At 38.2% G+C, this 22,801-nt stretch overlaps 3 protein-coding genes across 7 annotated transcripts; 2 read left to right on the top strand and 1 right to left on the bottom strand.

Annotated features, from left to right (window-relative positions):
* Positions 1-1,229: 1,229 nt before the first annotated feature.
* Mop (tyrosine-protein phosphatase non-receptor type protein myopic) lies at positions 1,230-9,159 on the top strand. 2 transcript variants are annotated; one of them, XM_077406794.1, is made up of 15 exons: positions 1,230-1,479; positions 1,699-1,901; positions 2,028-2,350; positions 2,446-2,558; positions 2,678-3,063; positions 3,301-3,648; positions 3,757-3,980; positions 4,136-4,368; positions 4,450-6,604; positions 6,691-7,229; positions 7,357-7,635; positions 7,821-8,005; positions 8,086-8,387; positions 8,470-8,625; positions 8,744-9,159. In XM_077406794.1, the coding sequence occupies exons 1-15, from the start codon at positions 1,393-1,395 to the stop codon at positions 8,869-8,871; spliced, it is 5,661 nt and encodes a 1,886-aa protein (XP_077262920.1). In that variant the 5' UTR covers positions 1,230-1,392; the 3' UTR covers positions 8,872-9,159. The 2 variants fall into 2 exon arrangements, with proteins under 2 accessions (XP_077262920.1, XP_077262991.1); XM_077406865.1 differs by lacking the exons at positions 1,230-1,479; positions 1,699-1,901 and having other exon boundaries at positions 2,211-2,350; positions 2,429-2,558.
* Stt3a (catalytic subunit 3A of the oligosaccharyltransferase complex) lies at positions 9,048-14,316 on the bottom strand. 4 transcript variants are annotated; one of them, XM_077407094.1, is made up of 12 exons: positions 14,179-14,316; positions 13,216-13,378; positions 12,951-13,118; positions 12,703-12,863; positions 12,223-12,612; positions 11,997-12,150; positions 11,663-11,901; positions 11,367-11,531; positions 11,063-11,251; positions 10,619-10,838; positions 10,048-10,236; positions 9,048-9,964 (listed from the first exon to the last, which is right to left on the bottom strand). In XM_077407094.1, exons 2-12 carry the CDS (start codon positions 13,310-13,312, stop codon positions 9,819-9,821), a joined length of 2,118 nt encoding a protein of 705 aa, XP_077263220.1. In that variant the 5' UTR covers positions 13,313-13,378; positions 14,179-14,316; the 3' UTR covers positions 9,048-9,818. The 4 variants fall into 4 exon arrangements, with proteins under 4 accessions (XP_077263220.1, XP_077263094.1, XP_077263137.1 ...); XM_077406968.1 differs by having other exon boundaries at positions 14,046-14,249; XM_077407011.1 differs by having other exon boundaries at positions 14,056-14,249.
* A 955-nt stretch (positions 14,317-15,271) lies between these two features.
* On the top strand, positions 15,272-22,611 carry Nup205 (nuclear pore complex protein Nup205). Its single transcript, XM_077406414.1, has 10 exons — positions 15,272-15,431; positions 15,900-16,069; positions 16,246-16,662; positions 16,874-17,165; positions 17,263-17,985; positions 18,070-21,333; positions 21,417-21,667; positions 21,732-21,971; positions 22,055-22,256; positions 22,370-22,611. Exons 1-10 carry the CDS (start codon positions 15,422-15,424, stop codon positions 22,585-22,587), a joined length of 5,787 nt encoding a protein of 1,928 aa, XP_077262540.1. The 5' UTR covers positions 15,272-15,421; the 3' UTR covers positions 22,588-22,611.
* Positions 22,612-22,801: the final 190 nt, after the last annotated feature.

Here is a 22,801-nt window from a genome sequence, read left to right as displayed (position 1 = left end):
TGCACTAATTTCAATATAAACGTAATGCTGATTTTCGTAGAAATAAGAATACTAAAATAAATAATAAGTATATATGTTATATATGTTATAGTCCTAAGATTGACTATATAGTCAATCCTGGGGGAAGACCAAGCGTCTTGGTCAAAGCCCGAAATAAGTTTTGCGTTTCGGCTTTTGACTAGTCAATCCTAGGAATAACTAATACGGCTGGTCAAAGTTAGAAACTAAAGAAAAATCACTTCGGACTTTGACCAGTCAATCCTAGGTGTGGTTTAATTCGGACTGTGTGACTGTTAACAAATAAAATCAAGATTTTTTTTTACTAAATTAAGTTCTTATTGTTAACATATAATGTAGCTTTTTATTTACGTTGTAAAGCGAAATTATAAAGTACATGCATGGGGGGGAGTGCAGGGGAGAAAAGCCTTCCTCCTGTTCACGTCATATGTAAGCCCCCTTGCACCCCTCTATGCATGTGCTTTATAATTTCGCTTTACAACTTAGCATGTACTTTAAGTTGTAAAGCGAGGTCAACGGTACGCTGCCTTGTTGTGATCACTTTTTAAGGTATGACTATAATATATATATATTTGTTTAATTTATTTCTTTTTATGTGGAATTATATATATATAAGGTAACAGTCACGTTGAGGATAAGAGATCCACACTCTCATAATTGGAGAGCGGAATAACTGCATTTTTGACTACTTGTGACCACTGTATATTTCACTCGACCGCAGTATGTACTGAGGAGGGTCCAAACCAAGGACCGAAATGTTTACTTTATTATATATATATATGTATAAATTGTAAATATAATTAAATAAATATTTGTAAATGTAACGTAGCGCATTGTCGATTTGCCAACTCGCGAGATTCGGCAGTCGGCGAGGCCGGCCCGCGCGATACCCGAAATGCGTGGCATCGTGGCATCGTGGCAACGTCAGCCAAAGCAGCTACACGTCATAGCTCAAGAGAGAAGGAGACAGCCGAGGCAGCAGCAGCAGATCGTATGTCTGTCCTTCTCTCCTCGCTCGAAACTTGCCGAGCGCCGGGCCGGCCGAGCGCGGCCGCCGCGGCCAGAATATCCCCTCCAGCTGGCCAGTTCGGACACGAACCATTAGCACGGACGCAAACCATGTGCGGTTTTTTACCGAGCGAAACGACGTAGTTGAGTTGCACTTTCTCAGGCGGCGCGTCGGAAAATGCGACGCACGAAAAAGGCCGGAATGGCCTCTCTCAGGTTTCTCTCTTTGTATGTACGTGACAGCGCGAGTGGTGCATGTTCTCGATCTTGGATCCACCTCCGAAGAGTTTGACAGATGATCGACCGTCAGCGTCAGCGTTCGGCGAGTACGACAAAGTGAGGAGGCGACGAAAGCGCTAAGCCGACATGGAGGCAGTGCCGAGGTTGCCGATGATATGGTTTCAGCTGAAAGTCAGTCCGGAGCCGACCACTTTTGGGCCGAAGCTCAAACAGGTACGAACTCTCACGCCAGACCATCTCTTTTCTTTCCCCTTTATATCTAATTGGTTCAGCCTGCGTTTCGCGACACGTCGCAAATCCGCCGTTTTTGCACGGGATGTCGAAGCGACAAAAGCAATTACTTGACACCACAGTCGTCTCTCGGACGTTTCTGCCGGTCCCTTTTGCTTTCCCTGTGCATCATCTACTTTTTTTTTTTTTTTTTTTTTACAGTATATACAAGATTTTTGCAACGAGGACCCTGAGTCGTACAACAATGAGATACATCAATTGGAGAGTTTACGCTCGATGGCGGTTAGACCACCAGGCGACATGGCTAGCTGCGCGCTACTGAAGAAGTATTATTGCCAGTTGCATTTTCTTCAAAGCAGATTTCCCATGCACAAGGATGGCCCTGCGGCAGTCACGTTTACATGGTATGAAATCCTATACTTTTTATTATATTTTGCACATACTTAATTATTTAATATTTATAATATAATTTTTTTTGTACATGAATTTGCATCTGTTCCTGTTAAATCATACAATGCTTTATTTTTTAGGAGAGATGCCTACGCAAGTCTGGTGTGTTCATTGAGTAGCATCCGTTTCGAGATAATATCGATTTTATACAATATTGGAGCAATGCACACCCAGCTGGGCGCGCGGACCGAAAGAAACAGTGCGGATGGAATGAAGATGGCGTGTACTCATTTCCAATGCGCGGCATGGGCTTTCGAACACCTGAAGAACAGTTTTCCCCAGCCGTCTGGTATTGACTTGTCGCCGGAATTAATGACCTTTATGCTTCAGCTCTCCTTAGCGCAAGCTCAAGAATGCATATTGGAAAAGAGCATGTTGGATAATCGTAAGCCGACAATTGTAGGTATGTTTCATCAGCTGTCAGTTTCGTATCGATTGTTATAGTAACTGTGGTTTAGTTCTGTCCATCATTGTGTACAAGATGTTTGTGTTACGCAGCAAAAGTTGCAAAGCAAATAGTAGATTACTTTACTATGGCCCTAACCACGTTGGACCAAGGCGGAGCTGAAGATGGAACTATATCCGATACTGTGGGTAACAAAATTTATAAGGTGAGTTGAATTATAGTTTACGTACTTCAATTAGTTTATATATTCTTGTGAGTCTGAAATATTACTTTTTTTTAGCTCGATAAAATTATAAGTCAAATAATTAATCTAAACTTTTGCAGAGCTGGAAACGGTATGTCAAGTTTAAAAAAGCGTATTATATGGCCGTGACGTATCTTTATCAAGGCCTTGCTGCAGAGGAACAAAGAAAGATGGGAGAACGAGTAGCTTTTTATAATGCTGCGTTAGCATCCCTTAATGAAGCACACACGATCTACGATTTCGCAAACGTTAAGGAGGAAAAAGCCGCAGTGGAAGAGTCGCTCACGTTTACCAATGATGTAATCGAAGGGAAGAGAAAGGCCGCTAAAAATGAAAACGACTTTATTTATCACGAAGAAGTGCCTGAAAAAGAAAGCCTTTCTACAGTGAAAGGCGCGTCTTTAGTTAAAGGAATATCGTTTGATATAAATGACCCAGAGGTATCAGGACCAGATATATTTGCAAGGTAATTATATATATATATATATATATATTTTTTGTACTTAACATCTTTTTTTAACACAATTTAATTTTTTATTATTAAATTAAGATAATTTAATAGGTTAAAGATTTGATTATTAAATTAATATAAGTGACAAAATATTATTATCTTCTTCCTGTTATAATTTTTTCCTTTTGTAGAGCATTATATTCATAACTTATTCCTTTTATATGAGTTTAATATTTATATGTTGTTTCACAGATTTGTTCCTATGAAAGTACACGAAGCTAATTCTCTTTATTCAGAGGAAAAAGCCAAAATATTGCGTTTTATTGGAGCAAAAATTGACGAAAAAGATCAATATCTTAATACTTATCTTACTTCCTTGAAGCTGGAACATATGAATTTATGGGATCCTGATGCACAAGGTTCAGAATGGGAATGCTTACCTCTGCCGGAAGAATTGCTCGAACGGTGTGCTGCGCTTAATGCAAAACAGCATGTTATTCAAGATTTAGTAGATATTATGGGAAAATTATCTGAAACAAGCCAAGATGTTGAGAAAGTACTAAAGGAAATATCAAAATTTTTGTTGGACGAGGAACAAAAGTATGAATTAATTATCTTTTACTTTTGTTAAAAGTTTTAAGCTTCTAATGTTATTAACTATTTCATAGTAGTTAAAAAATATCATTAACAAATTTAATTTTTTTGTAGGGAAAAGCAATATCAAGATGCAGTAGGCAAAAGACCACCATCGATAGTAGCAACAGATCTAACTAGAGAAGCTAAAAAATATGAGGAAGCTCACAATAAAGCTTCTGAGAGTAATCAAGCCCTCCATAAAGCAATAACAATGCATGTAAAGAATTTAAAAATTTTAGCGCAGCCAATAGCTGATTTAATGGCCCAAATTCCTTCACCAAACACATACTTTGCAGGTAATTTATATATATATATATATATATATATACATAATAAATTTCTATGTAGAATAATATATATTATTAATATAATAACAATAAAATAATTATAATATTTTAAATAACTTATTGACTTTGAATTTAGTATGAATTTATTCTTTCAATGTTTTTAGATCAAGGTTCGGAAAAATCACAAACTAAAGAATTAGAGAAACTACATACTAAAGAGCTGAAACGTGTATTAAATAAAGTAGACGAGATGCGAATGCAGAGACTTGATTTGCTTAATAAATTACGAGATCAAATTGTCCAAGATGATTTAACACGTTTACTAGTCACAGCTACGTCTGAATCTGTCTCTCTAGATCGTTTGTTTACGGACCAGCTTAGCAAGCATCAAAGTTTGGTCAGTAAAATTTCACGCGAATCATTTCATATCTTTTAATATGTAACTATTGAATAAAAAAAGCTTAATATTGGATTACAGGTGAACTTGATAGAACAAAATCTTGCAGCGCAAGATAATATATTGGCGGCTTTAACGGACGCATACGCACAGACTGCAAATGTACGTAAAAATGTAGAGGAAGTATTGAAGCGTAGAGAAATGACCATCTCTTCTTTAATCAATTCTTATGACGCGTACGAGGATTTGTTAGCGAAATCGAGCAAAGGCTTAGAATTCTACAGAAAATTAGAAATAAATGTCTCGAAGCTATTACAGCGAGTTAAAAGTACATGCAAGGTACAAGAAGAAGAACGCGAACAGATACTTGCTCAGGACAATAAAAACGTATATGAGAAGACCGACGTGGCAATACCGTCGACTTACGATCAGGTACGTCCTCGATCTGGTAATGGTCTGAAGCTAAAGGATTATTTGAACAGCAGAGTGGAAGGTGGCACCGGTTATCAAAATCCATATTACAACTTATACAAAGGGCACGTCGCACCGATGCAAATAGATTCGAAGTCATTGGCAACTGAAATGGGAAACAAAAATGTAATTCCATCTCCAAGTACGATACCCGTGTCAGAAATTTCGTCCTCGGCTGTGAAGTCGTCGCAACATTATTACCCCGCAACGTACGCTGATTATAGAACAAGCTCTCCATATCCGTACGGTACACAGACTTATTATGAAAATCCGGTTGCTAATAGCATCTTAAGTCAGAGCTACTTGCCGACCGCTACGAATACTACGAACGTTTACCAGCAACCAGCTCTATCCACGCCAACTGCGGACGTATCTAATTCGAGTGTACAATATCCTGTCAGTTCCTATCTACCTAACGGGCAAGCTCTACCCGCATCCGGACAAGATAAATTCCGCGACATCTCTTCTACCTACAATGTTTCTAATACTGCTTTGCAGTATGACGCTTATCAGTCTCCAACGGGTTATAATAGTTATAACATTGCAACGCCGTATGTTCCCTATCAAGAGAAAGTTAAAAGCGGAACAGCTGAGACATCCATGCACGTTCAGCCAGTACCGCAAATGCCCGTCTCTACGATTGGAGCCGCAGCAGTGAGCAGCACCGTGTCGACAGATGGTCAAAGGCAAGCTTCTTACAGCATTGTACAACAAGCTCAGCAATATGATAATCCACAGAAGACGACTTTAAATCAAGAGATGTTTCACGGTGGTCAGAACGCTGCTGGTTCTCAGCAAACGATGCCAGCAAAGGACAATACATTGACGCAAAACTATTCACTCCCTCAGACTGCTCACACCGAAATCGCATATCCGCAAACCTATCAGAATACCACGTATTACAATCCGGCGGAACTGCAAGCCCAGCGAGTCCCGTATACTCAAGGCACGTACGACACAGCTGTCGTTCCTCCGACCCAATATATGCAATCTCAGCAACCGAGTGCGAGCAATCAGTCTGTACATTCTGTACCGTCAACAAACGAAGTCCCGGTGTCGTACTCTTCGAGTTTACATGGCGTTAATCCTGTCCAGTATCCGCAGCAAGCCGGTACAGAACCGAGTAAACAGAATTACACGGATAAAACGTATGCCGCGTACGGCACGCAGATGTCGATGAACGCCGTCGCTTCGAATTATCCAAGTAATTATCAGAATTATCAGCATGGCGCTACTGGTGCGCCATACGAACAGACCAGCATACTACCCGGAAATACGTCCAGCACGTACGCCTATATAAATAGCTCGAGTGGCTCGGAAATAATACAGAGTCACGCGAAACCGACGACGGTGCAGAGTTACTCGCAATCGTATCAATATTCGCAGCAGGCTCCTTATTCGGGATACGTGCAATATCCAAATTATACGCAGGGTCAAAATTACGCCTATATGCAAGGCACACACGGAACTAATACAATGGCGTACACGTATAATCCTGCTAATCAAGCGCAAGGCTACACTTACGTGTCTAATCCCCAAGGTACACCGACTTCTCAAACGTTAGAGGCAACGGTTTCGGTAACATCCTCCGATGTTACGGCCACTTGTCAGCAGCAGGAGACAAATGCAAGATATACGAATGCGGGCAATAATGCTGTAGTTAGTCAAACGCCATCCTCGCAATACAATCAAGTTTATCAGTCTCCATCAGGAAACGATACAGTATACTATACCACACCTTACGGTCTTCAAATGCAGGGTCCAGGTACGTTACGTATTACTCGTAATATCGTTATTATATTTTCTTAGGCATAAAGAGTCATTTCATCATTTCAAGTAATTTTGTTTCAGCTGCTTCGGCCGCAACGAGACCTGAAACTCACACCAATTATAATCAAACGTATATGCAAGCCGTCAACAATGGAACGAACACAACGACAAGTGCTAATCCGATGAAGCTCACGACCAAGTCCGAGGAAGCGCAATCGAACGTTGATCTTCTTTCCGACCTCGACATTACTATAAACCATGCGCCTCTTGTGCCAGAAGTGCGGCCACTTTCAGTACAGAAAAAAGAAGAGGCGACAACAGACAATACTGCGGAAGGTAACAAGACAGAAAAAGACGAGCAAGACAAATCCTGTAAAACTGAACAAGAAACCACAGCTTTTACTGAAGACAAAAGTGATCATGAAAACTTACAAATCGTATGGGATACGTGGTACAATGACGTTCAACCGAAGAAAGATCCTCTAGGAGAACCAGCTGCGCTACAAAAGTTTATTAATAACGTTGAAAAATATGAAAAATTCGTAGATAGTTTACTCGTAAAAACTTTAAGTGGAGCCACGAATCTGGATATTAAATGGAAAGAAGTTCAGGACTTCGAAGTAAGTTGAAAATAAATTTTATTAATATTCTATCAACCACATATATCTTATGCTCAACTGAGGAATATAATTTTAAGAATATACGTGAGTACGTTTAAGTTTACTAAAATCCTCTTTTCTCTTTTAGGAACGAGAAAATGGAAAACAGTCGAGCACTGTAGCATTAGCTCATTCGTCCGAAAATCGAACAATTGATTGTATTCCATACGACACGACACGGGTGCAAATATCGTCATCGGATGTTTCGTCATACATAAATGCATCTCATATCATGGAAATCACGCAGTGGATACCCACAGCATTTATTATAACTCAAGCACCTTTAACAGATAAATTAAATGTTTTTTGGACGATGGTCTGGGAACAAGAAAGTGAAGTTATTGCGTGCTTGGTATCTGATGCTCAGGTTTGTACATAGAAATAATATATATTTCTATAATATATATATATATATATATATATATATATATATATGTATGTATATATGCTTGACAAACTGAAAAAGGCTATATATTGAAAAGTTTTATTATATTTTTTATTATGATGTTTTTCTAAATTTACATATTCTAATAATATACATTTTTTTGGTAGCTGAATGGAGAATTATATTGGCCCATAAGTGAAGAAGACAACTTAGACATTGGAAATTTTACTATTTCATTAAAAAAGATAGTTAACCATACAACTTATATTCAAAGAACTCTTTCTATTCAACATAATAAAAAGAAAGCTGAGAGAGTCATTGTACACATGCAATTTCTTGTGTGGCCTTCAAAGTAAGTTAACTCCATAATTGAAATATTTAAAAAGTATATACAGCGGCACGTACAGCGGTTAATATGTCTGACTTTTCCAGTGGTTTTCCGAGTAGTCCCGGGGCTATACTTGCATTTTCAAGCGACGTGATGACAGAGCAGGCATTAAGACGTTGTTCTCCCAAGCCCGTAATAGTACATTGTTTAGATGGCGGTTCGTTGAGCAGTTTGTTTTTAGTGGCTGCTGCGACTGTGTGTCACATACGAGCTGCCTGTGGAATCGTAGATGTACCGCTGGTTTTTAAAGGCCTTGCGAAATGTCGCAAACAAGTCGTAAATAAGGAATCATTGTTATTCGCATACAGACTAGTATTGTACCACGCTCAGGATATTTTAATGAAACGTAAGAAAAATAATTTTTCATGATATCTTTAAAGAAACAATCCAATAATATAATAATAATAATATTCTCTGTTTTATCTTAGGCGGTATTTTATCATCCACTCGAGCTACGTTTGAGAATTTGGATGGATTCAGAGGGAACAAAGAGAAAACATCGCGAAAGTTACAATGCCATCCTTCGGACGATTTTCTTCATAATCTCGGCATGGGAATGCAGCGTCCTGATTCTGAGCAATCAGGTATGCACTTATCTTACATATTATAAATTGTAAATTGTAATATAATTTTGAAGCAAATAATTTGCTGAACATTAGTTACTTCATTCTTTTTAGAATTCTCTAATTTTCTTTATTTTAGGAAAAACACAAACAATTTTAACAAGCGACAGCACGTCGAGTAAAAGTTCATCGTCACAAGAAAAATCTAATGGCAGAGTCATCGATCCCTTGAGTCAATTGGATCCTTTGTGGTCCATCAGGAGATAATCACACAACGCTAGGAATATAAATTCCACTATGCAGCTTTAAACGATTATTTAAACGAAATAGGCATTCCTACCTTTATTAAAGTGATTGAGAAAAGTATCGAGCAAGAATTTTTAAGATAGCTTGTATAAATAATGTTGTAATATGGAATTATAGAGTAACACAATGCATCTAAATTAGCCTTGAAATAAAAGACATTTATTCAAATATTTGTGTGCTAATCCTTAAGTTTTAACACAGTTTTACTCTCTGTCTGTTAAATATATAGAATAAAAAATATAAAACACATGCCTCCTACTTGTATTCCTTTTTTATGTTTATACATTTCAATTGGCTTAAACAATGCAATCTAATTGCATTGCTTTATTTATATTTCGATATATTTAGGCTGTAATGTATGATTAATTGGGTAAATATAACATAACTGTATTTACTTAGCGCTTCAATATAATTTAAATATTCCTGACTATACCTGTTTCCACGAGAAATTATTATAATATAATAGAAACTTTATAACAAATTCATTTCGAACATAATTCATTCGTAGATAACGAAGATACTCTTTAGACGATATAATCATTCGATAATATATAGCGCACTGAATGCGAAATATTTATTATAGAGAAACGCTCTCTTCTATATTTAAAGCAGGCATATGCTAAATTTGCTCATGAACAAATGTAGTATTCTAATAGTAATGTTATCCACAATATTATGTATGATTTTTAAGGACGCTGCCGTAATATATGCTAAACGTATATTTTTCAAAATTCTAATAAATTGCGCATAGCGATATTTATATTTATGCTATTTTCTTCATCTTCACGACATTTCGTTTATAAAAATTTCAGTTACAATGCGAGGAGTAATAATACATGTATTTGTATTAATTTGTGATTTAATTGTGTATTAATTTTTGTCTATGCAAATTCCGGTATCAGAATACTTTAAACCCCTCTGTTTCGTAGATCTTTTACTTTATAAATTCGTACAAGCCAATGTTCCGTCGTATATGCTTCCTCCAATGTATTCAATTCAAAATCCTTGTTTCCAATCTCCATGTTCCTTACTCTGTCGTAACCTGAAGGTTTACCTGTTTAAACAATTCAATGATACAATAATCCTTACAAAACTGACCTATAGTTTTGAATGTTTTGATAGAGCAAAAAGTCTTACCGCCTTCAGTGTAGACTTGGCCAAATCTGTAATAGCACATTTTGTACATGAGACAATTGAGCAAAATTGGAGATCCTTCTTTATCCACTCGAAATTCGCCCGCGGAATTATAATAATCCCACTCGGTTATGGATTTCCCTTTTTCTGTACTGCCACCAATGCGCACCATCCATAGGAACTTATTTATATCTAATCAAAATACATAATAATTAAGATAATAATTGTTAACAATATATATATAAATTTTCAGAATAAATCTAAACAATTTTCATCTGCCTATTATAACAGTCTAAATATTGAAGTAACGAGAGTGGTCGACTCGGTAGTCAGCGGATTGTGTGTTTGATCCTGATCCTGTCGAGCACACTTTGATTTATAAGTAAAAAAACAAAGTAAATTGTTAATTCGTTTTGGGAACAATCTATGTTGGGAACTAAACTAATAGGAAAATGTTGAGATAATTGACACAAGTGTCAATCAATTTTGTCTTTGTTACTCATTGCCAAAAAAGAAAGACAGAATGATGTTTGTGTCGACTTGTGTCGCTTCCTGGAAAACTCCGTATATTTACCATCTGATGAGTAGCCAGTAAGCCCTCCAAAAATCACAAGGACATAGTTGACATCTAATTCTCTCATAATCTCGTAAGCCTTTTCTTCAGAACTAGCCATTGCCTGGCCGACTCTTGATATGTGCGTATTATTCCATGTGTTATTGTCTACTAAAATGGTACGATTTGCCATCGCAGTTATCTGATACCCATAATCCCACCAAGACATAATTTTAGCATTCTGAAAAGAAGGTGGAACATATGATTTGTTTTAATGTTTCCTTAAAAATATTTTCTTTCCGTTTCAAGTCGCAGTAGTTTTCTTTCCTTTTTAAATTTTCTAGCACAAACTGCTGTACCATATATTATCTATTTATATCTATACTTTAGATGAATACTTGAATTTATAATTCTAATCCAGATGTTTAATCATTTGCGTCTAAAAAGGTGACTAATAACGCTTACCTCAGGTGTATTCATACGCAGCCAGTAATATGCTTCTCTAAAATCGTCAAAAATCATCCGTCCACCGTCAGGTGACCGTGCAGACAATACAATACTAGGCGAGCTATAAGCTTCTGCTGTAACCCACGTGCAGTGAAAGGTATAAGACAGGAAGAGTATAGACATTACTACGATGAAAAATGAGGCAATCTGAAAATATGTTTTTATTTCTATACGTTCTCAACTTAAGGTTACTTTTCCTGTGTCTAACTGTCGTATCTTTAGGCATATTTTTTTCGAAATATTAGAAACTCCTCTAACTTACCTCACTCCTCAAGATATAATTATTTTCGAATTTCTTGGCTTTTTTATCGACAACTTTTCCACTTTCAACTTGCTTCATGTAAGTAACTAATAGAGAAGATGCCCCAATTCCACCCAAAATACACATTACTGGAGCAAGTACTAACATTAAACGTACCATCACTCCCTAAAAAAAATATTAAATATGTACTATTTAAATATAATACCAATTAACATGAAAGTAAATATGTAAAAGTGTGTATATACTTTAAGTGTGTGTATATATTTAAAATTGCAAACTTATATACTTTTACTTACTGCAAAATATAAACTGGTAACCCCATACAAAATTAAAAAAATGTTCGAGTCTGTTAACTTAGAGAAACAGAAATATAAGCCTGATGGGAACAAAAATACAAGTATTTGCAGATCAAAGTAGAAGGAACTCCACGATGTTGGCTGATGTTCCGAAACTGAAGCAATTATTGGAATATGATTTTTTGCATAAGATGGATCGAGCAGGGAATAAAAGCGTCCAGTCCATGGTGATATTTTTCCTTAAAAAAAATAACCAATGCACACAAGGGAATATGTCGTGAATGAAATAATACATTTAACATATATAATGAATTAAAAAATACAAGATCAGTACCTGTGATGGTTAAAATACCACCGACTAGGCAGGACGCTGTAACCACTACAGCAAGCAGAGCACGGAATAATATCTCAAACTCTTTTTGGGACAATTTACTCCGCAAATAATCGACTAATGCGTGTATTTGACAAAGGCCGAAAACGCCCAATGCCTGTGAAAAACGAATGAAGTTATGTTAAATCCAATTTTTTAATGGTGCCTCAAAAATGTTATCGCAACTTACAAGCATGTGCTCGGAACTCTGAACTGGTTGAAAACCAACAAATGAGATCTGCATAGACAAAATGGTTCCTAAGCAATACAAAATGCTGTACGCGATGTATATCCTGTGGGAAAATCTGCCAGTCACCATCAACGTCAGCACGTGCAACGGAATCAAATTAATCAGAAAGACATATCCGCCCCACGAAGACACCATATAGAAGTAGGCTAGTGCAGCGCACGTGGACCAACATATTGCTCCTGTTTTGACAGCTTTGATCCACATGTAGTATGTGAACAGCATACAAAAAATCGCTATGCCTTCATTGTCATAAGAACCTGCAACTGACCGAGATATATAACCAGGTACAATTGCGATCATTGCGGCTGCGAATAAACCTGATGCGGAATCCTAAAAAGGTAAAATAAACATGGTAGAATGCCGTTGTGCACCTCTGCTTTAAAAAAGATACCACGTTACCAGTCAAGATATAAACGGTACCTTTAATTCTTTGGTAAGCAGATAGGTGATAATTGTTGTTAAACTTGAAAACAATGGAGCAAGGAAGACACAAATGTTGCGTATATCTAGCGTGATATTCAGTAACCATGAAATACGATACAATGCTGCTGAAGTTATCATCAAACCAGGATATATAGTTCCTGCAAAATTCATTGTAAAAAATATTAATATTTCTCTTTCTTTTCTGAGAGAACTTACGTTAAAATTTGTTAGTATATCATCAGTACCTCCTATTATCCTGCCAAGCGGATACCAAACGCGATCGTCGAACCAATTGTGGAAGCTGTAGAACCCATTTTCAGCTAAATACTTTGTAGTGCGATAATTGAAGTACGGATCGAATTCATGAATGACACTTTCAAATCTTAGTACCGAGAACAAACGCGTTGCAAAGGCTGGAAAAGAAAATTGTAATATAAGAATAATTGAATACTACTAATCAACATTTTTGGTATTCAACAAATCAAAGTACAAAGGTAATGATAAACCTACATAAAATTGCTGCTAAGGAAAGCACAGTTAGTTTCAAAAGTGTCTCTTGCTTCTGCGCCGTCATGCGCAGACCCCTCGTCTTCAATAACGTCACCATGTCGATGCTGGAGAAACCCACAGCAATGTCAAATCAAATAAATCCCAAGTCTCTCACAGCATCAATCTGCAAACAAATCAAGGCTCCTTTAAATCGTTTCTTTCCATGTACATTTGTGTACTGTACATGTAGTCAACCAGAGAGATCTTGCCTCTGTTTTCTGTTGCTGAACTGGCTGCACTAGTTCAGAATTTATCTTTTTTACTCCACATTGAAAGAAGAGAAAAAAGCCTTTTGTTCTTTTTAAAAAAAACTTCCCGAACTAGTAAACAATAAGTTAGAGTGAGACAAGTGTATTTTGTTTCATTCTAACTTATTGTCCTAGTAACTCACCAGTTCAGAAAGTTCTTCGAAAAAGAACAAACGGAAGAAGATGAACTCTGAATCAGTGCTGAACGGTTCAACAACAGAAAACAGACGCCTTGTCTAACGTAAGACGCAGACAAACAGACAAGTCTAGTTTTTAAGGGACGACAACAGGTAGTCTCATATTCAGCTCGCATGCAGCCCGAGCACATGCCCGTTACTACTCGGAGGAGGTTATAATCGCACTGGCACTGGGGGAAAACGTGCCCCCAGCGAGTTAACGAGCGACGAGCGTCTCCGTTCTGGAATATAGACGTGTGTCCGCGGTGCCTAATTTTCGGGCATCTAAACGCGTCCTACGCTGGCATCTAACAACGCAAATGCATTCGCAAACAACGCCGGGTAGATCCATCCGCTGACCACGTACACAAAATTACCGGCCCCGGTGACATATGCGACACGTCGGCGTCGATTCGCATATTTTACTCTTCCGTATCGTGTATCAGTTTATACGCCTGAGCGACGCGTCAACCGCTTCCGAAAGTTTTGGAGAAACTTACAAAATTACTTTATACAACAAATGTATAAATACAACGGCATTTAAATTATTAATTAAAAGAAACGCCAGATAGTATACTGAAGTATACTCCAAGTCCAAAAGAAAAAGCCATGGATTATGATCCGCGCTATCGGAAGACGATCAAACGGATTGTGCACGTGATATTTAGCGTCATCTATGATGATCTATAGATATTAATCTACCGAACTGCCGCATTAATCGCATAGATGATTTTTTTTTAATTACAGTGTAATATGTCTTTTATATTTCCTCCTTTTTCTTTCAATAAGAAATACTAATAAAAATTTTAAAAATGTAAATTCTAAAAAATTACGCAAAATCTTAAAAAATTTTAAGATTAAACTGTGTGTGTGTGTGTGTGTGTGTAAAAATATATAAATTCATAAAAATTAGCAAAGCATTAGCATTAGAAGAATATATAATCAAGCAGAGAAGCTGTTGTGTGGCATTAAATAAAATTTTTAATGGTTTCTAAAATTCCTAAATTTTAAGTCTACGCATATAATTGTAAAGTTTCGAACGGCGAAAATTTTTATTCTGAAAAATTGGCGAAATATTAGGAGAATATAATCGAGTGAGAAATGGGCATGTAAATAAAAAATCCAAAGACTGCAATTTTAGAAAGCTTCATTTATTGTAATGTCTTTTTTATTATCAACATTAAAATAAACAACATTATATATATGCGATATAAAAGGCAAATGCAGACGCAATGCATAAATATTGAAGTACAATGCGCACTTCTCGAGTATATCTTCGATTCTAACTTTAATAATTAAAATGTCGGTGAATATAACATTAATCTGTTCTTAAAAATATTAAATTCTTTCTCGTTATATATTTTCTAAAATTGTGGAGGTAATAAAAAGATACATATGGCCGAAACGTATATAATTCATGTCGTATATGCAGTCGTACGACAAATTTTTTAAAGCATGTAATTGGCTACGAAATAGAAAAGTTCTCGAGTTTCTAGAAATCTTCTATCTTGCAGCCAATCCAATACGTTTTGAAAAATTTATCATACATTTATCAAACACGGTCTTCTATCTTCGTAATCGGTGCTCGATGCTCCAAATCCCTCATGACTCGTTCCCATGCTCGTTCCCGCCAGACAAACCGGCACCGACCCGGTATTTATGTTTTATGGGACGTTACGTTTAATTACGGTGTCTCGTTAATTCTAACTTGTTTCTCGTAACGTCGTCCTTAACGTGATAAAAATGTCCGAAGGTAACAGCATCCGAATGTACACGCATCTTGTATATAACGCGGCAAATTTAACCTCTCAATCCTTAAAATTCGCGTATCACGCGATAAACCTTAACCTCTCAAACCTTAAAATAAATCTCTAAATCGAGGAAAAATCTCGCGAAATCGCATCATGTAACGATATATTATAATTGGAAATTAAGGAATCCGTGTCTTTTTAGCTGAGACATATTACTGTTTTATTTTAGGCTGCCTTATCTGTAGATAATATGCTTTTTTTTTTCTAAACATGTAGTCAAAATCCAATATTTTACAAGCACTAATGTAATAATTATATACATGTAATGAGACTTATTTTACACACTCTTTATCAATAAGATTTTACTTAGTATTTATATATTTATGTATTTATCTATATTTATTTTAATATTTGCAGTTGTGAATGATAATTTCAAAGAGTTTAAAAAAAAGTGTATTTTTTCTATATAGATAGAACAACAACAACGACAGAAGATATGTGGACCCCGTACAAAGAGCTGCAAAGTCTTATTGAGAAGAATGTAATATCAGTTCCTGATATTCAAGATCCTCAGTATCATGAATTGACGGAAGCTTTACGAAATCACAGACAGAATTTTCTTACTATATTAAATAATCCAGTAAGTGTCTTTTATTCTCGTTATTAAATGATTATAATAAGATATCAAAATTAATACTGTAATGTATATTCATAAATCTTACTAAAAATGTGGTACAAAAAATTGATATAATAGTATTAAATATATTATAATGCTAGTTATGTGTAGATAGTAATGTTATATTTTCTATTTATTAGCCAAAAAATGCAAAAAGTCGCGAGGAAATTAAGAAAGGAGTCACGGATGGTATTACGCTACCTGGTTTGGGTCATCAAATATTATCAAAGGAGTTAGTGGACGAGACTCTCATTATATCAGATATGTATGATTTGAATGAGTTCATGGCATTGGATCTTCTCTGTACGGCTCAACTTCAAATGCCGCATCATCCTGGTTTAACACGCGGCTTAACAGCTGTTCTTCTGTATTACGACGGAAGAAAAGCGCTGACATCAGTATTAAGAACCTTAGTGCACACTCGAATTGGTCACAGTTGGGCGGTGGATGCACCGGTTGCTCTTACGAGACACATTACGGACTATACCAATAAGTTGCAAGAAGATGGTCTATTAAATAGGATTTTATCCCTGTTAGAGGAAATGGATCCTACTAAGGTATTCTATCGAGGAAGGAAAGATAAGAATAGAAAGAGAATCCTATATTGTACAAAATAGATTATTTTTTGTGAAGAGCTATAAAATAATTGTATTGACTTAAAAAATTAATTGATAATAACATTTAACAATTTCCAAATATCTAACAATAATTTGTTAGATATTTGGACTATCAAAATGTATTAATCCCTCTAAAAATAATTTTAAACAGGAACAAGATTTGCTGCAACAAAATAGAGCATTAGGCGGAGCAAAGCATCATCAAATGGTTATGAAACTTTACAATGACACACGACAAGATCTGGCTGATATTTTATACTTATGGTCCGCTCAGTCGTCTCTTCCGAATATAATTCTGTTTCGTTTATTATCTATACTGCAAACACGTCAAGTAGAATCCGAGGCGGGTGAAGGAGGGCCTGACAAAGTTACACTTGCACTTATTATGGCTGTTTTGAATGCCTTTAATTTTAGTTTCTTACATAGTCGCGAAAACGGCGAAGGTACAATATATTTTATTACCAGTCTGTCAACATTAATATTAATAACTTGCAAAATAACTTTTGTAAAACTCATAATAATTGTGATTTATTATTTCAGAATTAATTAATTCAATGCCATTAATAGCGGAAAGGGAAGCACTGGAGGAACTGAATCAAAAGTTAATATCTACCAACATAAATTGGGAGAGTGCTGGATTGCGAGGAGTGATACAGTTTGCTTTAGCGATAGCTATGACTACCATCAAAACAACCACCAATCAATTCCAGTCTCAGAACATTACCGCGGAAGATGAAATCCTAGTAGAAGCGGCTCTGGCTAACAAAGCTTTTCATTTTATGGCCGAGGTTTTGCTCAAGAGTAGTTGCATACATCAAGAGGAATTTTACGTTCGCTATTTTCACACGTTAATTTCCGACTTCATATTGTTGATGCCCGTTAAAGTCAAAGAATTACGCAGTCGTGCCGATGAATCCATGCGCTTGATACAAGCATTCCAACAGGAAGGCATTGAACCTCCGATGAACCTGGATAATCATTTTGAATATTTAATGTTGATGATAGCAGAGCTGTACAAGGAAGATCCATTGAAACTAAATTTAGCCATGGATTATTGGTGTCATCACACTGATACGACTCACGTGTCGGCTCCTGCATACATTAGCCGCCTGCCGTCTAGACAAGTTGCCTTATTTAAATTTATACGGCTTGCCGGAGAGATATTACCGGCAGGTTTATTTGTTTCGTATATGAAGATGATAGCGTCTCTCGCCTCATCGCCACAAGCGGCTAGATACGCATTTAATTTTTTTAAACCAAATGGTAAGTATGATTATTATAAGCGAAATGTAGGTGTATTTGTGTTATTATTTTCATAATAAAGTTACGTAAATGCATCTGTCACAGGATCATCCGGTTCAGCAACTATTTCATGGGATCATTTCTTCAATTCTTTAAACCGATACTACTACAATTTGAGACAGGAATTACCTCCCAGTCAGGATACAGTGTACAGGCAAAGGTGTCATCCGAAGGGAATTATGCCTCAGGAAGTTAAAGGTCTCGAGGCAGTGCTATTGGTTGTCCAAGTGATAGCCAAGAACGATGAAATGTCGAGAGTTGCGATATGCGACCATCCGAGTTGGAAAGTCTTGCAGTCTTTGATCGGCTTGGTAAGCTGCGCGATGCCGATACCTTTGAAGGGTGTACTAGTAAGAACTCTCGCGGCACTGGCCAGATCTCCAGAGAGCTCTTCCACTGTTTGGCAGAGCTTGGAGGCCGCTCAGTTTCTGTCCACTATACCAACAACGAGCAGTTATCAGCCGAGAGGTGTGCAAACGGAATTGGAAGAGATCGAATCTAGAAACGAGGAATACCCGTTAACGCGCGCCATGTTACAGCTATTAGATGTGCTCACTGATTTTCCAATACCGCGTCTGTTGGGTGTAGGTCAACGAAATCCAGGATTCGATCCGTATTTACATTTCATTATCAATACCGTCTTCCTGAGATTCCATACTCGTTCGTACAAAAATCCCGCCGAGAAGTGGGAGGTGGCGGAAGCCTGCTTGAAGATATTCTCGAAGTTGATAAAGCAGTACGAACCGACCGTTGAGGATTTCGTGGGCTGCAAAGTTGAGTTGCAAGGCGGGGAGTCCACCTTGGTCAACTCGGCTCCGGGATATCACTTAATGACACATTTGCACACCACTTCTGAACTGTTACACGTGATATTATACATCATGGACGAAGGTTGCCATCATTTCGATACCTACGACAGTTTTCCGGGCAAGACGTATCTCGAGAGTTGCAGTCTTTACTGCTTGGAAATATTGGAGCGTGGATTAAAGATGCAAAACAATTATATGGCACAATTGACCGCCATACCGTCTGTGAACAAAATTATGACCGGACTGTCACGTTTGCTGCTCGGAGTGAATCCTCGCACTGGCAAGCCGGATCACATGATTAATATCGTCAAGTACGTTTCTTATAATTCATGGTTACCGAAGCAGGCCTTCGTGGCGGTCGGCGTTATTCACGGCGTGACCAACGAGCCCGGGGCAGACTCGGAATTGCTGTCGACGTTCACGGCAACTTCTACTATAGCGACCAATATCAGGCACGGTTTTGTCGAGTGTCTAGACGCGGACAATATCTCGGAGGAGGATGACGAGATAGTTAGAACGGACGAGCAGAGCAGGCAGTCGATTGGAAATTGCAAAGAAAGAATTCTGCTCTTAATGATGCACAGTATTACACGACCTGCGCCAAATCTCGCCCATTACTTGCTCGGCTTTGAAATAAACAAAGACATCAGGAAGACCGTTATCCAGCAACCGGGAATCCTCGGATTTCCGCGTACCTGTCTGCATTCCATCCTGGGTATTCTGGAGCAATCTCTCGAGCGCGGTCGCGACAAAATAACCGAAGCCTGTTACTGTTATCTCCATACGTTAACGGCTAACAGCAAAACATCGACGCCTGTTCTCAGATTTTTACGTACTACGAGTAATCAAGACTTCGTGCAGAGACATCTCTCGAAATTGCCGTTTCAGGGGCCAAATAGATCAACCGAGCTCGGCTGCATGTCCTGGCTATTGAAAATAGCGGCCATCGAGTTACGAGTCGCTGGTGGAAGTTTGCAGACTTCTCTAATTCAGCGATTGGTGGGAAGTTTCAATCAGGACAGGGACCAGATCGTACCCTCTCAGAAGCTTCTGATGGATCTCTTGCATTACATCGATTTCCAATTGTACCTGGAACCCGCGAAATCGTGGGAGTTCTTCGATCCGTCGCAGATTGAAATGGTCCTGGGTAAATGCAGCATTCCCGTTGCGTTAATGGGCGGTCCGTGGCTCATCGACATCAGAAAACTGCATTCTCTCATCACCGAGGAATTAACGGTTACGCAGAGCAGCGCGACCGCTACCCAACGCAAGCTCATGCAGCAAGAAGTCAAGTCCATACTTGCGCACGCATTGAAAAAGAATCAAACCAAGGTCCTGTCCTATGCTACTGTCAAGTTTGTAGAAGGCTGGTGCCAAACTACGGAAATACTTTTCTCCGTCGCGACGAATCAACAATTGCCGGTGGCTCAACGGCAAAATCTTCTGCTGAATTTGTCGCACGACCTGCTGCAAAAGATGACGTCTTGCGAAGCTCTGAGTGAGATTAAAACTCTGGTATCCGGCACGGTACTAATGTTGCTGGTAAACTTACGAAACAGCTTCGTGATTCAGTCGGACAACGAGTTACTGCCGTCATCGCCGTCGAACACGACGATGATGAAAATAATTCTAAGTCACATCTTACAATGGATCATAAATGCCGGTGCGTCCTCGCAGAAAGTCGTCACGCATCTTTACGCGGCCTTATTGAACTTCTTGAGTATCGTCGGCTTGGAAAAGTCCGAGCACGTGAGCGCGATGGACTCTGTGTATATCAGCCAATTGGACAATTCAATGAACAAGCTTATGCCCGTGCAGGAACGCTCGCAACGTTACGCGACGATTCAGGTCATCAACAGTTTCGGAAATCAGTTGATGGATATCCTGTGCCACAATTGCTCGGGCGGACACGACGTGTGTAAGATGCTCGCCCTGTCCTGCCTGGACAAGATCTTGGAATTGGATTATGATAACGCGTGGATGATCTATCTAACGAGCAGAGGCTATTTGAAGCACATGATAGACAGTCTATTGGAATCGGACGGTCTGTTGCGGTGCATGCTGCAACCGGAGCCACAGACGATGCGGCCTTTGTACTTGTACGAGGCGAAGATGGCGATCTTCTGCAGGATGGCGTCAACGAGACTAGGCGCGGAGAGTTTGTTGGAGAACAAGATCTTGTCCTGTATGTCCAGTATGTGCGCGTTCGATCAGCATCCTGACGTGCACGTAGGCTTCGAGGGCGGCGATTATTCCTTCATACCTTCGGTCGGGCAACGCTATCAGCAAATTTTCTTACCGGCCTTGTATCTCTGCGACGCCCTGTTCACCACGTTGGGAACGGAGAATCAATCGTGCGCCGTGCAGGTCTGCGGATTTCTACAGAGTCACAGGGACACCGTGGAAATGGCCCTGAGAAATGCGTTCTCGCAGGCCAATGTGCTTTTCCTGAAGGAGATCGCGTGTCTCACCGGGGTGATATCTAGATCTGCTAACATAGGTTTGTATGCTATGAGATAACTGTGATTGCGAACTGTTTTATATAATTATAATTATGTTTCTGTAAATATAATCGCTTTTCAGACATGTACAAACTCGTGGACGAGGAATTGGCGAGAATAGATATAGACGATTACAAATTAGAGAGCAGTACTGGGATGAGAGAATTGAGAGCGCATCTGTACCGGTTGCAGAAGTTGATGCTGTCGTTGTTGCACAAATTTCAGCTGCAGACGATCCCGATAAATCATAATTACCAGCAGGTTGACGCAAACGAGCAATATATCTCTTGCATACAGATAATCGCCAACATCATGCTGTACACGCGCAATCAAGTAAGTCTTAAATTTATAGTGGATATGCCTGTATACATGTTATGTTATAAATGAATAATTTCAGATGCAACACAGTCGTATGGATCAGAAAATACGAAATGTATTGTTCGATCCCCATTTAACACCGAAGCCTGGAAGAAGACAAGACAAAATGAAGGATACCTCTGGTGGAGTGTGTTTGGGCACAATCGTCGAACAATTGGTTTCCGTGACAAATTTGCTGCACACCGAGTTACCGCATATCGATTCCCTGATAAAGAAAGCGCAAGTGGTAACCGACATGAGTACAGCGGAATTAAAGAAGGTAAGTGCTATCTAAATCTTTCAATTGAATTTATTACTCGTGCACGCATATTAAAAGTTTAACACGGTTGTCTTTGTTCGCAGTACATGTCCGAAAACGAGGTGGAACTAGATATAGGGAAACAACGAATACTCGTCGAACAGAAACTAAATCATTGGATAAAGGATAAGCGACAAAGCATAAAATACTGCTCTCTTATAATAGAGCACGCTTTATACATTCTTTGGAGTCACTTGGACTTTTATACCATGCAAGTCATATCACGGCAAACTCAAAGGGTGCACGGTTAGTGAAATCTAATTTAGTTTCTTATTAGAAATAATTGTATTCATGCGTTTATAGCGCGTACTTTACGAGTCATCAAACATTTTAATATTGTAATATATTCGTTCGTACAGTAACTTCAGGTGGCGTCGACGAAAGCATGATAGAATGGAAGGTTTCGTCAGAAACGCTAATGGAGCTGAAGCAAGGACTCGTTTCTACTTTTACCGATACTTTTATCACGCAGTTGTTGGATACAACACACAGCGAATACGCGACAGTGGACCGTAGCTTTATCGAAGCTCTTATAAGACGAATTAAAAGATTGTTACAATTTATAATTATAAAATAATGAAGAATTAACGTTTGCTACGTACATAGTTTCAATTTTAATTACATATTTTTTTATTCCACTTTGTATACTCCACTTATCGTTAATCGCCGTTTTGTTACACGGAATAGATATGGATAGTGTTTACTAGAAATGAAAAATATCGATTAAATTTTATTTAGAATCCCATATGTAGAACCGATTTTTTGATCTATTTATAAAAATGAATCAGGTG

The sequence above is a fragment of the Temnothorax americanus genome, unplaced genomic scaffold (genome assembly GCF_048541705.1).
Source record: "Temnothorax americanus isolate GAGA-0224 unplaced genomic scaffold, ASM4854170v1 Scaffold1, whole genome shotgun sequence".
Classification (NCBI taxonomy): domain Eukaryota; kingdom Metazoa; phylum Arthropoda; class Insecta; order Hymenoptera; family Formicidae; genus Temnothorax; species Temnothorax americanus.
Note: the sequence above shows the minus strand (reverse complement) of the source record. Positions and strands in the feature narration are given on the sequence as shown.

Excerpts from the sequence above, each read along its gene's own strand:
- Mop (XM_077406794.1), top strand. The coding sequence starts at position 1,393 with ATGGAGGCAGTGCCGAGGTTGCCGATGATATGGTTTCAGCTGAAAGTC. Across the intron at positions 3,064-3,300 it reads GGACCAGATATATTTGCAAG|ATTTGTTCCTATGAAAGTAC; the intron begins GTAATTATATAT and ends GTTGTTTCACAG. Across the intron at positions 7,230-7,356 it reads AAGAAGTTCAGGACTTCGAA|GAACGAGAAAATGGAAAACA; the intron begins GTAAGTTGAAAA and ends TTTCTCTTTTAG.
- Stt3a (XM_077407094.1), bottom strand. The coding sequence starts at position 13,312 with ATGGTGACGTTATTGAAGACGAGGGGTCTGCGCATGACGGCGCAGAAG. Across the intron at positions 12,613-12,702 it reads TGCTTACCAAAGAATTAAAG|GATTCCGCATCAGGTTTATT; the intron begins GTACCGTTTATA and ends TTACCTTTTTAG. Across the intron at positions 11,252-11,366 it reads ATTATATCTTGAGGAGTGAG|ATTGCCTCATTTTTCATCGT; the intron begins GTAAGTTAGAGG and ends ACATATTTTCAG.
- Nup205 (XM_077406414.1), top strand. Across the intron at positions 21,334-21,416 it reads ATCTAGATCTGCTAACATAG|ACATGTACAAACTCGTGGAC; the intron begins GTTTGTATGCTA and ends ATCGCTTTTCAG. Across the intron at positions 21,972-22,054 it reads GTACAGCGGAATTAAAGAAG|TACATGTCCGAAAACGAGGT; the intron begins GTAAGTGCTATC and ends CTTTGTTCGCAG.